Here is a 12,005-nt window from a genome sequence, read left to right on the forward strand (position 1 = left end):
GCGAAGGTCATCCGGAATCCTGCCTGCGTGTCTATTATCATAGTGATTGCGTACTGATGAGGTCTTGCTTCTATGTCCATCAACGCGTATGAACAGATGGTCACGGGTGTAACCGACATAACCAGCATCGCACTGGTCACACTTGAAGTTATACACAACGCATTGTTGATCAATGAGCTGAGGCTTAGGTTCGCTTGTCGGGAACTCCTGGGCAATCTTGCGGCTCGTAAACACCGGTTGAACACTGGTCTGCAGCTTCACACTGAGATCTTTCAACTGTGTCTTCACGATATTAGCAGACTCCTGGTCTTTAAAGGGTATGACAACCCGAGTAGTGTTTTCTGTCGTAGATCTGGACTATAATGAGGGCTGGTCAGCGACCTTTAAATTTAGGAAGGTTTTGACAGTGGAGTCAACAAGGTGCTTAGGATATTTCAGTTTAGAGAAAACAGACTTCAGTCGTTCGCACTCCTCAGTGAAGTAGGACCATGACGAAGACAGGTGATGTGCGCGATCGAGCATAGTTGTCAATAGTCCGCGCTTGTACCTATTATCGACATGACTGTGGTAATGGAGAAGCAGACCACTGTTTGTTGGCTTCACAAACACTTTAGTTTCAATACGAGGCGCTCTGTTTAGGAGTTGAGTACCGAGAAAGGGAAGCATTCCATCATTTTCGACCTCCATAGTGAAGTTGATGGCGGGGTGAGCGTGGTTGAGGGTGTTAAGAAAGTCCCTAGCTGTAGACAAATCGGGCATCACAGTGAATGTGTCGTCAACATATCGACGATAGTAAGGTGGCAGCTTGCCCTCAACATCTAATTTCTCTTCAATAGACGACATGAATATGTTGGCTAGCAAGGACCCAAGGGGGGACCCCATTGCTACTCCGTCGATCTGTTCATACAGGGATCCATTAAATTGGAAAAGCTGCCCCTTGGTGGCCACACCCAAAAGACCAATAAGGTCTTGCTTTGAAATGTTCAAATCATACTCGGAATTAAACCAGTTGTTTCTAAAGGCTCTGTCTGCGAGAATCGTAATGGTTTCATCCAAAGGTACATTCGTGAACAAGGAGGACACATCATAGGACACCAGCAAGTCACCAGGTGTTATGTTGAGGTCTTGCGGTAGTTCGTTCACAAAATCGAAAATGTCCGTGACTGTGTACTGATTTAACGACAACGGTTTGAGCTTGTTGTCCAACCATTTCGCCAGAGCATAATTATACGTATTAGTCGCTGATAGGATTGGTCGCATGGCTAATTTCTCCTTGTGTGTTTTCGGCAACCCGTACAGGTGTGCCAGTCTAGAACCGGTCGGACGAAGAGACTGGGCCACAGCGTGAGGGAGGATCCTTGTGATGATAGATTGTACAAGAGCCTCCTTTGCTAAAAGCGGATGATAGTGCTTGGGTGGTCTGCCTCGGGTTTTTGGTCGTTCAGAAGGAATGGGACGAAATTTGCTGGTGTCATTGACAGAAGCTTCGGATAGTAGATGTATATATTCCGACTTATCCATTACAACGACACCTGAGCCTTCGTCCGGTTTTGTTATGACGATATCATCACGGCGCTTTAGTTGTTTAATGGCTGTCAAAAGCTGTTTAGGAGGACTCGGACCTTTATGGTTGATGTAATTGAGAGCTATAGATTTTAATGTTGCGGCAGCCAGTTCCTTAGAGTTCTCACTGTTTAGATGCCGTTCCAAGTCCCAGTAGGCCTTCTCAAAGCTCACCTTAATCTCGATGTTTGAGATACGCTGGGGTATGGCAAACTTTAAGCCTCGACAGAGAACCAATTTCTGAAAGAAACTGAGCTCATGCGAGGAGATGTTTGTGATATGCTCGTCGACATCGACTTCAGTGTTTAGTAACCTTGAGATCTTACGAGTGTGCACAGACATGACTTCATGATAGTAGTCCTTTCGAAGGCCGCTAATAATGCGAAGAATGCAAGTGTACCAAAACAAACTGCAGGCTTGTCGGATATTAGTGTAGATGGAGTTGATCTCACTTCTGAGGGCTTCACTCTGTTTGATCTTGGCACGGAGCTCCTCGGCAAGAACATTTTTGCTATAGGATTCCGAAGACTTTTTCCACTTTGATGTCTTGTCTTTGTCAACCCTAGCGAATGTTGGTGTAAGGTTGAAGTTCTGGCAGAGTGGTTTTGTCTTGTATTACCTAAATGGGTGGCCACGATCGTTGCTGTGTTGCTGGTTGTGACAATGAGAAGAGACATCCGACTAAATTGTGCAAAAGAAGTCATGTTAAAGAATTAATATTAGAGCTCACATCTGATACTTATGCAATGTACAAACAACAGACATACCACACACAAAATGTAGCTTTCATTTGATTATTTTACAGCGAGTATTGTTTCATGCCAAATTTTATTCAAAACAAACCAGGGCATAAAAACTCCAACATGTGTATGAATACAGTTCTGGAGTATTTGTCACATCATATACATGTGCAGTCTGTGTTAAAAGTCTTCATCAGATAGTTCATTGTCTTCAAGACACACAGAAGCCATGTCCAATAAACAACTTGGGGATACAAAAGAACCTTCAACTTGCTCCTCTGAAGTTATTTCTGCATACTCCCAATGCCACCAAACACTGCACTCTTCACAGCATACAGATTGCGTGCCTGGTTTATCTACTTCATCACCCTCGAGTACAATATTGTTGCATTTCGGGCAACAACACAATTATCTTTTTTCCAAAAGAACCGGCAACACACAACTTCTGAAAAAGAGAGTTGCAGTTGAATGCAGCTTGTTCCAGTGCTCAGCTGAAAATTCAGTCTCCTCAATGAGTAAATCTTTTTTTGTCCAAACAACAAAATATGTTTTCCTGGCTTGTGTTATGGCCACGAGCATTGTTACTTGAGAGTAGTGCTTGTGGGACGTTTTCAACCTGACAGAACTATCTCTCATTTCTAGGAATTCTGTTTTGCTGTTGTTTTCAGTAATCTTTTGCTCTCTTATACAGTAAGGACATTTTGCTTCTATGGCACTCAGACTGCAACATCTACAACTGAATAAGCCATCAGGGGAGGCTGCCAAGAAGGGTTCATCTCACTTTACAAGGAGTCCAGAAGCTTTCAGGCAACCTAGTGCACAGTCACGATGTGGAGTCATTACAGGCATGGACTGTTTTATTGCATCTGCCTTGTGTTCTTTTCCCCACTTTATAGCATCCACACCACCAATGTCAATTCCACGTATTATTTTGTTGACAAGAGGGGTGTACTTAGGTGTGTTGCCTTTTCTTCTGTTGTTTATTATTGACTCTGTCTTTGTCATTACCTCATGAGCAATGGATGCTGTGATTCGGTCCAGCCGCTGCTGCTTCCAATTGTCACTGCAACCTTGACCTCTTGTTTCTTCTATTTTTTTTTGTGCTACATTTATTTGTATGTATTCAATAAATTCTTGGGAGAACTTCTGCGGGCCTCTCACCATTGTTGTTCGGAGAGAGGAAATCAATAGCTGCATCTTTCAAAGTAGGCAGCAGCTCCGCAGTGTCAGATGCATCTAATGAGTACAGAACACAAGCATTTGAATTGCTAGCCTTGATGTTCTGATACAAATAAGATACTTGGTCATTGCTTACCAGTCTGTGTTTGGGGTGCCTAGGATCAAACTCTCTTTTGCTTCTAGAATTAACAGGCATTCTAGTCTTATCTACCCGTTCTCTACTGTCATTGCTGATAAATAGGTCACATATCTTTCTGGGCTCTACTTGCTTGTGTGTTCCTTTGTTCCAGCCTTCATGCAGAGAAGTACATGCAGGATTTGAATATCCTTTTTTGTGTGCAAAATTTATCTCACATAAAACAGTAAGAATGTGATTGCAGCACAGGCTTGTTCCAGCTACACATGTACACCAAGTGGTCAAAATGGAATTATTATCAAACAAAATCCAACTTTACAACCTGATTTTGAAAACCTCTAAGCCCTAAATAATCCTGAAGAGAGCTTAAAGTCATATGAAGAAAGTCCTCGAACTGATATTTTTTGTCTTCCCATCAAAATTCAATCAAACAGAAAGAACATTCAAACAAAACGACTTAAAGTTGGCATATGTTATGAAGCTTTGCCCTACTCGCCCCAAAACACAAACCAGTAATTGAAAGACTGGGCACTTGCTCTTTGATTATCAGAGAGAGCCGGGAAGGGACTCATTCCCAGGATTTTCTGCGTCCAACATGGCAACTTCTATTATGCTGTAGATGTTTTCACAAAAATGTTCTGCCACAACTGTGGATCTGAATCATTACAGGAATATTTGTATTACTCTCAATGTGGACATTGCCACGCCATCTTTTTGATTACTGTTGTCCTTCAAAAATGTAACGGAAAAGGAAGCAATAGAGGCTCAGTTAAACAGTGGATTCAGTTACACACTATTCTTTGCTTTCTTGAGAAGTATCATGACATGTCAATGTTGTTGTCATTGTTGTGGAGTAAAATGCCCAATTCTGAGAGTTCCCATTACGTGGTCGTAGTCTATATAATACTCGCGGAACGCGAACGTCAGGAGGATGTAGTTAGTAAGGAAGGTTTTTGGTTTTGTACGTGTCCGAGTTACCTTGTTGTTTGAAGTCAGGCTCAGCATGTGATTGCACTCACAACTAATGTAGTCCAGTTTTGGGATGCCTCTATGCAACTCTGTTTCTTCACAAATTTGAGTGTACCTGACTTTCTGAAGGCATTACATTTGTTTGATTTGAGAGCAGCATCTTGCAAAACTTCAGAGTCTGATATAACCAAGGTTCAAGGTTTCAGACAAAGTGTTTTTTTTCCTTTTTTAATAAATAACATTTACATATGTCGAAGTACAACACTTACATGGACGTACAGTACATTACATTACAACAGACTAATATATATATGGCATCCTTGTCTCGGAGAGGCGATGGTCAGCGCATCAGTGTCTACAGGCTCTTGAGTGACTCAAAAGCCCGATTCTTGAGTGGCAGTCTTTTGTTGCAGCTGGTACAGATGTAGTTGGTGGCCTCACGAACTGATACTTGTTGTTCCTTTCTCGCCGCCCGCTTGATTGTCGCCTCGGCCCTGGCCTTCGTCTCAGCCCTGAGTGCCCCCTCCTTCACACCATGACACCAGGTGGTGTGGTCTTGCGCGAGGACCTCCCAGGTATTGAATACAGAACTACTTAACATACATGTATTCAGTAAGCTATGAAGATAAAAAAGTCATTACTACGACTCTCAGCTACATTATTAATCTATTCTCGTGCATGCATGGCTTCCTTGAAAATGCAGATATTGAAATTGTTTTAATTATATTTTAATTTATTTATTAATTAATTTATTTTTTGAGGTTTAAGATTCAAAAGGTACTAAAGAAGATAGAGAACTAGGAAATCTTTCTATTTTTGGGAGTACTTCCTTTGTTTTGTAGGACCATATGTAATATCTGGCAGCAAGGAAGTAAAAGTATTGCTCTGTGTTGGATAGGGTGTCCGACCTCAGGCCAATTATCAGGAGTAAAAATGCTGGATTTTAGTTTTATTTGGTTTTCGGCCAACCATTTCATAAAGCCCTGCCAAAAACAAGACGTCTCGCTACACAACCAAAATAAATGAAAAAGGGATTCCTTCTTGGTTCTACAAAAGGTACAAATATCATTTTCTCTAATTCCTATCTTTTTAAGAAAATCATTTGTCGCCAAATGCCTGTGAAGTAGTTTAAAACTGGAAAATATTAATTTGGAAGCTTTAGTGCTGCCGAAAGGGAGTTTGTAAACCATCCCCCTATCAATTGTTTTGGAGCACTGAAGGTTGCAGTCGACACAACACTTCTCATGGCTTTTCCTAGGGCTGCTCTGTTTAGCGCTGACTAGCTTTTCCTATGCTAATCTATTGGATTTAGGAGTGTTTATGAAGTTTTCTGCAAAAGTGCTGAAATTTCTGTGTTTTTCATTTTGGTTTTCTGTTACATTCTTTAACAATTTTATGCATGATACCACACCGTTATAAACAAGAAAATTTGTTTTGACGTTGAAGCGCTCCTTGAATTCATTGAAAGATAGCAAGTTATCTGTGTCTTTCATTAAATGCCTGACGTTTTGTATTCCTTTGGAAGACCATGATTTGTAGTAGATAGGTTTATTTCCAATTGTCACAAGTGAATTTTACCAAAGAGGTAAAGGCCCTGTTCGCACTAAGTCGAAAATTTGAGTTTAGTGTTTGCAAAAAAATTGAAAATTTTGTAATCACCAATTTTTTGTTTTTGTAATCCTGTTCGCACATGAAGATGCAAAATTTTTTTAATGACGGATGTCAGTTAGTAATTTGATCAATTTACCCTCAAGATGTCGTGACATGTCTTAAAGGGGAAGGTTTCATTCTTGGCATTTTTTCTCTTTGTTCCCTTTTTCGTGTTTTCTGTGCTTCCAGTAGCTGCAGCAGTCGTCTGATCTTTAGTGGATGTTACGGATGTGGATGCTGTGTTCAGCGGATGTGGATGCATTGTGAATCCGCTTGGGTTTGCTGCGATGGAAACTGTAAGAAGTACTGCTGTTGCGTAGCGATTTGGGAATCGTAATAACTTTGATTACCTTGATCTTGATCTTGGTAGCATTGCAAGCCATAATAATTGAAGTACCATGGATCGATGTTGCTTCTGTGCAGATCCATCTAGCTCAATTAAAATGGCGGGAAGTCATACGGTCACGTTTGCTTCGTAATCCATATGTTGCAAAATTTGATGACCAAATGACGGATGGATGTCAAGGAACAAAGGATTTTCTTGCCTGACAAAATTTTTACAGCCTCCAAAGCTAGTTGACGGAATCTTTGAAGTTTCGTTGTGCTTGCAAAAATTTTGGTGGGTTCAAATAATCGTTCACACTAGAAATGGCTGCGTGTTGACAGATTTTTTGGCAAATCAAACAAAATTTCGCGTAGTTCGAACAGCCCCAAAGAGAGCAAATTTTCAGTGGAAGTTATGTTATCGTCATAACTGATTTCTGACCAGATTTTTAGAATTTCTGTTGTAAAGGCGTCTGATATATATCTAAACTTTGCCAGATCATTTTGGTTGAGGTTACCCTTAAAGATAACAATGCCACCGAAATCGTGTAATTCAGAATTGAAGAATAATTTCCATTTACCATGATTATCAGTCTAAATATTTTTTGACCAATGTTGATATGAGCGCTTTATTAAAAGATTTAATGTTGATCATCCTTAAACCTCCATTTTTATAATGACTGATCATTACACGTCACTAAATTTTGTCCCCTCTTCCACTCCAGAGAAAGCTGTAGAACATGTTGTTCATCTTGTCTCAGTCTGATTTGTTGGCAACGGTCACAGAATGTAAACAAGCTGAGAGGCGATTAAACTTTTTACTACAATGATTTCCCCCAACAGGTGCAGACGACAATATTCCCAGCAGCTTAAGCAATTTCTAACCTTTAGTAATTTTCCATTGTAGTTTGCTTTCATGCTGACCGTGGGATTGGATGAAATCCAGACACCTAAGGCCTTATCTTTGTTTTGTCGTATTTTGTTGGCTAATATTTCTGCGCAAAGGATGAAAATATAAGGCAAGTGGGGACAACCTTGCCTGACTCCTCTTCTAGGGCTGAAGTAGTTGCTTGCCCATCCGTTATTAAAGATGCAGCTTTCTATGTTATGGTAGCACAATTTGATCCAACTTATTAACGACGATCTGAAATTGAAAGAAGCTATCATTTTCCATATAAAAGACCACTCAACTGTGTCAAATGCTTTTTCGAAATCTAGAAACATTAACAGTCTGGAAATATTATGAGCAGCAGTGTGGTTTATTAAGCCATTGATTAATCTTATGTTTTCACCAATAAATCTTACTTTGAGAAAACTGGTTTGGTTACTATTTATTAGTTTTGGAAGTACATTTTGGAGTTTGTAATGGCCTTAGCCGCTTTCTTATAGTCGGAGTTCAATAGAATAATTGGTCGCCACTTTTTAACAAAGTAAGGTTCTATATCTTTTTAGGGTAAAAGTTCAATTATCCCACGTCTTTGACTTATTGAGAATTTTCCTTCAGTATAAGCATAGTAAATTGTGTTTAAAAGGCAGTCCAAGATTTCATCTCAGAAAACTTTATAAAATTCAATGGGCAAACCTTCCGCGCCTGGCATTTTTCTGGGTTTCATACTCTTTAGAGCTTGTAAGCACTCTGCTTTGGTTAACATGCCCTGCATGTTTCTTTTTCCTCAAGGTTCAATGATTTTGAAGCGATGCTTCCAAAAAATAGGTCGTTAATTCGTGAATCATTGCAGTCTGTTTTGGAACTATAGATATTTCTGTAAAAGGTTTTGCAATCATATCAAGTTTCTTTGTCTGAGCTGGCAAATTAGCTTTTCGTTGGCATTGTTACACCCTGAATCAATTTGCCTCTGCAATATGTCAACTTTCTTCTCCAATTCTTCTTCTGCAACATTTTTGCGTTTTTTGTTTTCACCTATATCAGAGTTTGTTCTCTAACTTTTAACTTAACCATTTTCCGTAACAAGGAGGCATTTGCTGATTTATCATTTTGATATTCGTCCCTAACACCCTCTATGGTTGCCCTAATTTGATTTATGTATTCTGTCTCTGATAAAAACGATGTGTTTAATTTCCAAAAGCCTGGTCTCCTTGGATTCGTGTGAAGTACAATTTGAATCGTCACCATCCAATGATCTCTTTCAAAGCCCGCCGAGATGTCCGTGTGTGTGACATTACCCATTAGACTCTGACTCACTAAGAAAAAATCCAATCAACAATGGATTTCAGGTTTCCTTCTACACCACGTGTATCTCAGGATGTCAGGGTCAAATACCCTCCATGCATCAACCAAGACGAATTTTGTAGTGTGCTCGTTGATTGCATTAACTGCTTTTATGTGGGTTTTGGCAAGACCACCTTTCTTGTCCTTTTCTAGATTAAGTACTAAATTGAAATTGCCACCCAAAATTATATTGTCACATCGAAAAACTTGCAAGTGGCTAAAGAAACTCTTAAAGGCTGGGTCGTCATCATTTGGTGCGTAGATTGTGGCCAGAGTCAAATGCGTGGTTTTTTAGTAAGTTCTTCAAGTTTGTGGTCTCTCTCTTTAATTAAACTCTTCACTTTGCTTGTAGTGTTATCTTCTTAATTAAACACAGCCGGACTGGTACATTTTTGTCGTGAATCTTCATTTGGCTGATCTAAGTTCGGCAATGCTATGACACTGAAAGCATGTTGCAGAAATTTGGGTGAAATTTCACTTTCATCTGGCTCACCTGACTCACATTCTGTCTTGTTGAAATACTTGTTGATTCAGGGCGATGATAGACAGCAATGAATTGTAAAATACAGAGAAGAATGATTGAAGACTCCCAAAAAGGTATTCACCTTACCCTAAATCCTTTGTGATCAGGGTATTCTTGAAGGTTTTTGTTCACCATTTCCTGCACGGCCATTTTCAGGCAGTATGGATAGACATCACCCTTCTCCGACTTTGTTACCAAACTGGTGTATAAAACAAAGTGATGCAGTATAAGATATCCAACAACAAACACCTAGAGTCACAAACAAGTAGAAAGAATTCTTTCAAAGTAATATCAAGCTTCAAAAAGGTAAATAGGGGGATTCATGCTGACGTCATTCTTTGAATGTTTGCTCATTTGCATATGGCTTTGCATATAGAAGTAAACATGTTAGATATGAATTTATTGATGTCTCTTATATGTGTCACATGATACAGGCCAGTCAAGCAGCCACCTGCTGTGCAAGACTCACATGTACTTGAGTAAAGATATCTCCATTTTGGCTACAGATAACCATGTATTTTATTTTTGATTTTGTTGTCATGAATATGGACTGTTGATGGTAATAAGTGATGGAATTTCCCAAAAGTTAAATTTGCAGAAAGCAGTGGCAGCATGAAGTTACAAGATGAAAATTATGCAAAATTTGAATTTGTCAAACCAAATAATTTCTTCATTAGGAGTCCTAGAGCAAAATACCTCCCTTATTTCCATCAGCACATAGAGAATTATCTTGAAGATTTCAGCTCTATAGCTTAAATCTTTCTTGAGATTTCTTTACTCAAAGGCTGAAAACCAACATATCTAGAAAAGTGGCTTTAAAAACTGAGAACAGAAAGAATTAGCTGTTTCATTCAGTGTGACTCAAGCTTGCCAAACATCAGTTATTACAATTCCTTATGTTTTGGGAAGCAAATTAAAAGCCCCCAGGTTCATAACTGGCACCCTCTAACTCCCGAAGAGCTTTTTCCCGCCTTGTACAAACAAGCTGTAGGCCCTGGCGACGCTTTTTCTCCTTTGCTGTTACTTGGCTATATGCTTTACTTACACTCTCTCTGTCCCTGATGTCAATTGAGCTACTTGTATGGGAGCCATGTGAAACAGAGAGTCTTTCCATGATTTTCTTTCTGATTTCTGCTCCTTTGTGAAAATGGCAAATGGCAGATGCAGCTGCACAACGTACCACCTTAGCCCCATGGTGCTTGTGTTTAGGGCACCTAACCCAAACCAATGAGTTGATGCACTCATTTGGATTTTGGGTTGTTTCTCTTATACATCTTTCCAGAAGCTTGGACTCACTCAGGGTAATGAAAGTTGGTTTTAAAACTTCCAGAGATATTTCTGGCAAACAGTCATCCTGTTTGTATGTTTTTGTATCAGTTGCCTGGTCTTGCTGCCACCTGCACCATGAGTGTTCTCCTGGTGGACAAAAGCGATGTTTTGTAGGATCATTTGAATTTACACTATGGTGTAGTATTGCAATAACATATTTTTTTATTGCATAAACAACAACATTGACTTCAACATTGACAAAGTTTAAGTTTGCGTATTTTTCGAACAAGGACTCCAAAGCATAAACACTTGCCTTTGTTTTGTATGATAGCTGAAGGTAATATTTTCAGAAAATTAAGGCAGCTCCAAATGAAAACGTATCATTTTTTGAGCAGAATCATATCATTGAGTGGAGATATGGAGTCAAATCCTGGTCCTGCAAATGAGTATTGCAAATCAGTACCTTTTATATCACCCACAAATTCTGTCTGTTTATTAGAATTCAGATTGTCTCAGTTAGGCAGAACTGCACTTGATGTTGAAGGAGGTGGTGATTGCTTTTTGAGGGCTGTATCACATCAACTCTATGGAAATCCTAATAGTCATTTCTATGTGCGCAGTGTTGGCATTCAGTATTTAGTGAATCACCCTGAACAATTTTATAGAGAGTAAAACTGAGCATTCTTGGCAAGGTTATTTGGAAAGAATGTCATATCAAGGAACATGGGCTGATGCTATCATAATTCAAGCTGTTACCAATTGTCTTAATGTATCAATTCATATTGCTGAATCAAATCCAACTTTTTCTCCTGTTACTGTTGTTGAACCAGTGAATGTTACAAATACCCTAAACATTTACATTGGACACCTAGATGAATTTCATTATGTTTCCATGGTAGAAAACAGAACAATGGAGATAAGAGACAACAGCAAACAAACAAAAAATGCAAATGAAAACAAACCAGTTGATAACAGTGAAAAACGTAAAGCTTACAGAAGAAAATACATGAGAGAATACATGAAAGACAGAAGAGCTGATGATAACTTTAGAATAAATGAGAATCAAAAACAAGTACAAGGCTGCAACATTAATAGCAAAACATCTAGGAACAAGAAACACCAGGCTGCTAAAAGAACAAAATTGAACCCAGAACATGTCAGAGAAATTGAGCAGTGCTCCTTCAGAAAACGAAAATCAGACAACCTGCCGCACATGAGGCAAATAACCAAACAGTTGGTAAGAAAAAGACAAAAGGCTGAGGTTCTGGCAGGTGTATTGCTACTAACATGTAGCAGTCATGAGTTGCAGCCACAAGAAAACAAGTACGATGCAATTTCTATGATAAATTTGTTTTACAAAAACACTGCATGTGGCCCAGAATATGTATGCACTTGTTGTGACCAATTGTGGATCAAGTGCTC

At 39.4% G+C, this 12,005-nt stretch overlaps 3 protein-coding genes across 3 annotated transcripts in view; 1 reads left to right on the top strand and 2 right to left on the bottom strand.

Moving 5' to 3' along the window:
* The window catches only part of LOC145500997 (uncharacterized), a 383,300-nt gene that overhangs the window by 262,084 nt on the left and 109,211 nt on the right, over positions 1-12,005 (top strand). The gene's annotated exons all lie outside the window — the stretch shown is intronic.
* The window catches only part of LOC145501057 (uncharacterized), a 176,870-nt gene that overhangs the window by 70,853 nt on the left and 94,012 nt on the right, over positions 1-12,005 (bottom strand). The window lies entirely within an intron of this gene.
* LOC145501005 (uncharacterized) lies at positions 358-2,313 on the bottom strand. Its single transcript, XM_081480572.1, has one exon. The coding sequence runs from the start codon at positions 1,903-1,905 to the stop codon at positions 358-360; it is 1,548 nt and encodes a 515-aa protein (XP_081336698.1). The 5' UTR covers positions 1,906-2,313.

This window comes from Orbicella franksi, chromosome 10 (assembly GCF_964199315.1).
Source record: "Orbicella franksi chromosome 10, jaOrbFran1.1, whole genome shotgun sequence".
NCBI lineage: Eukaryota > Metazoa > Cnidaria > Anthozoa > Scleractinia > Merulinidae > Orbicella > Orbicella franksi.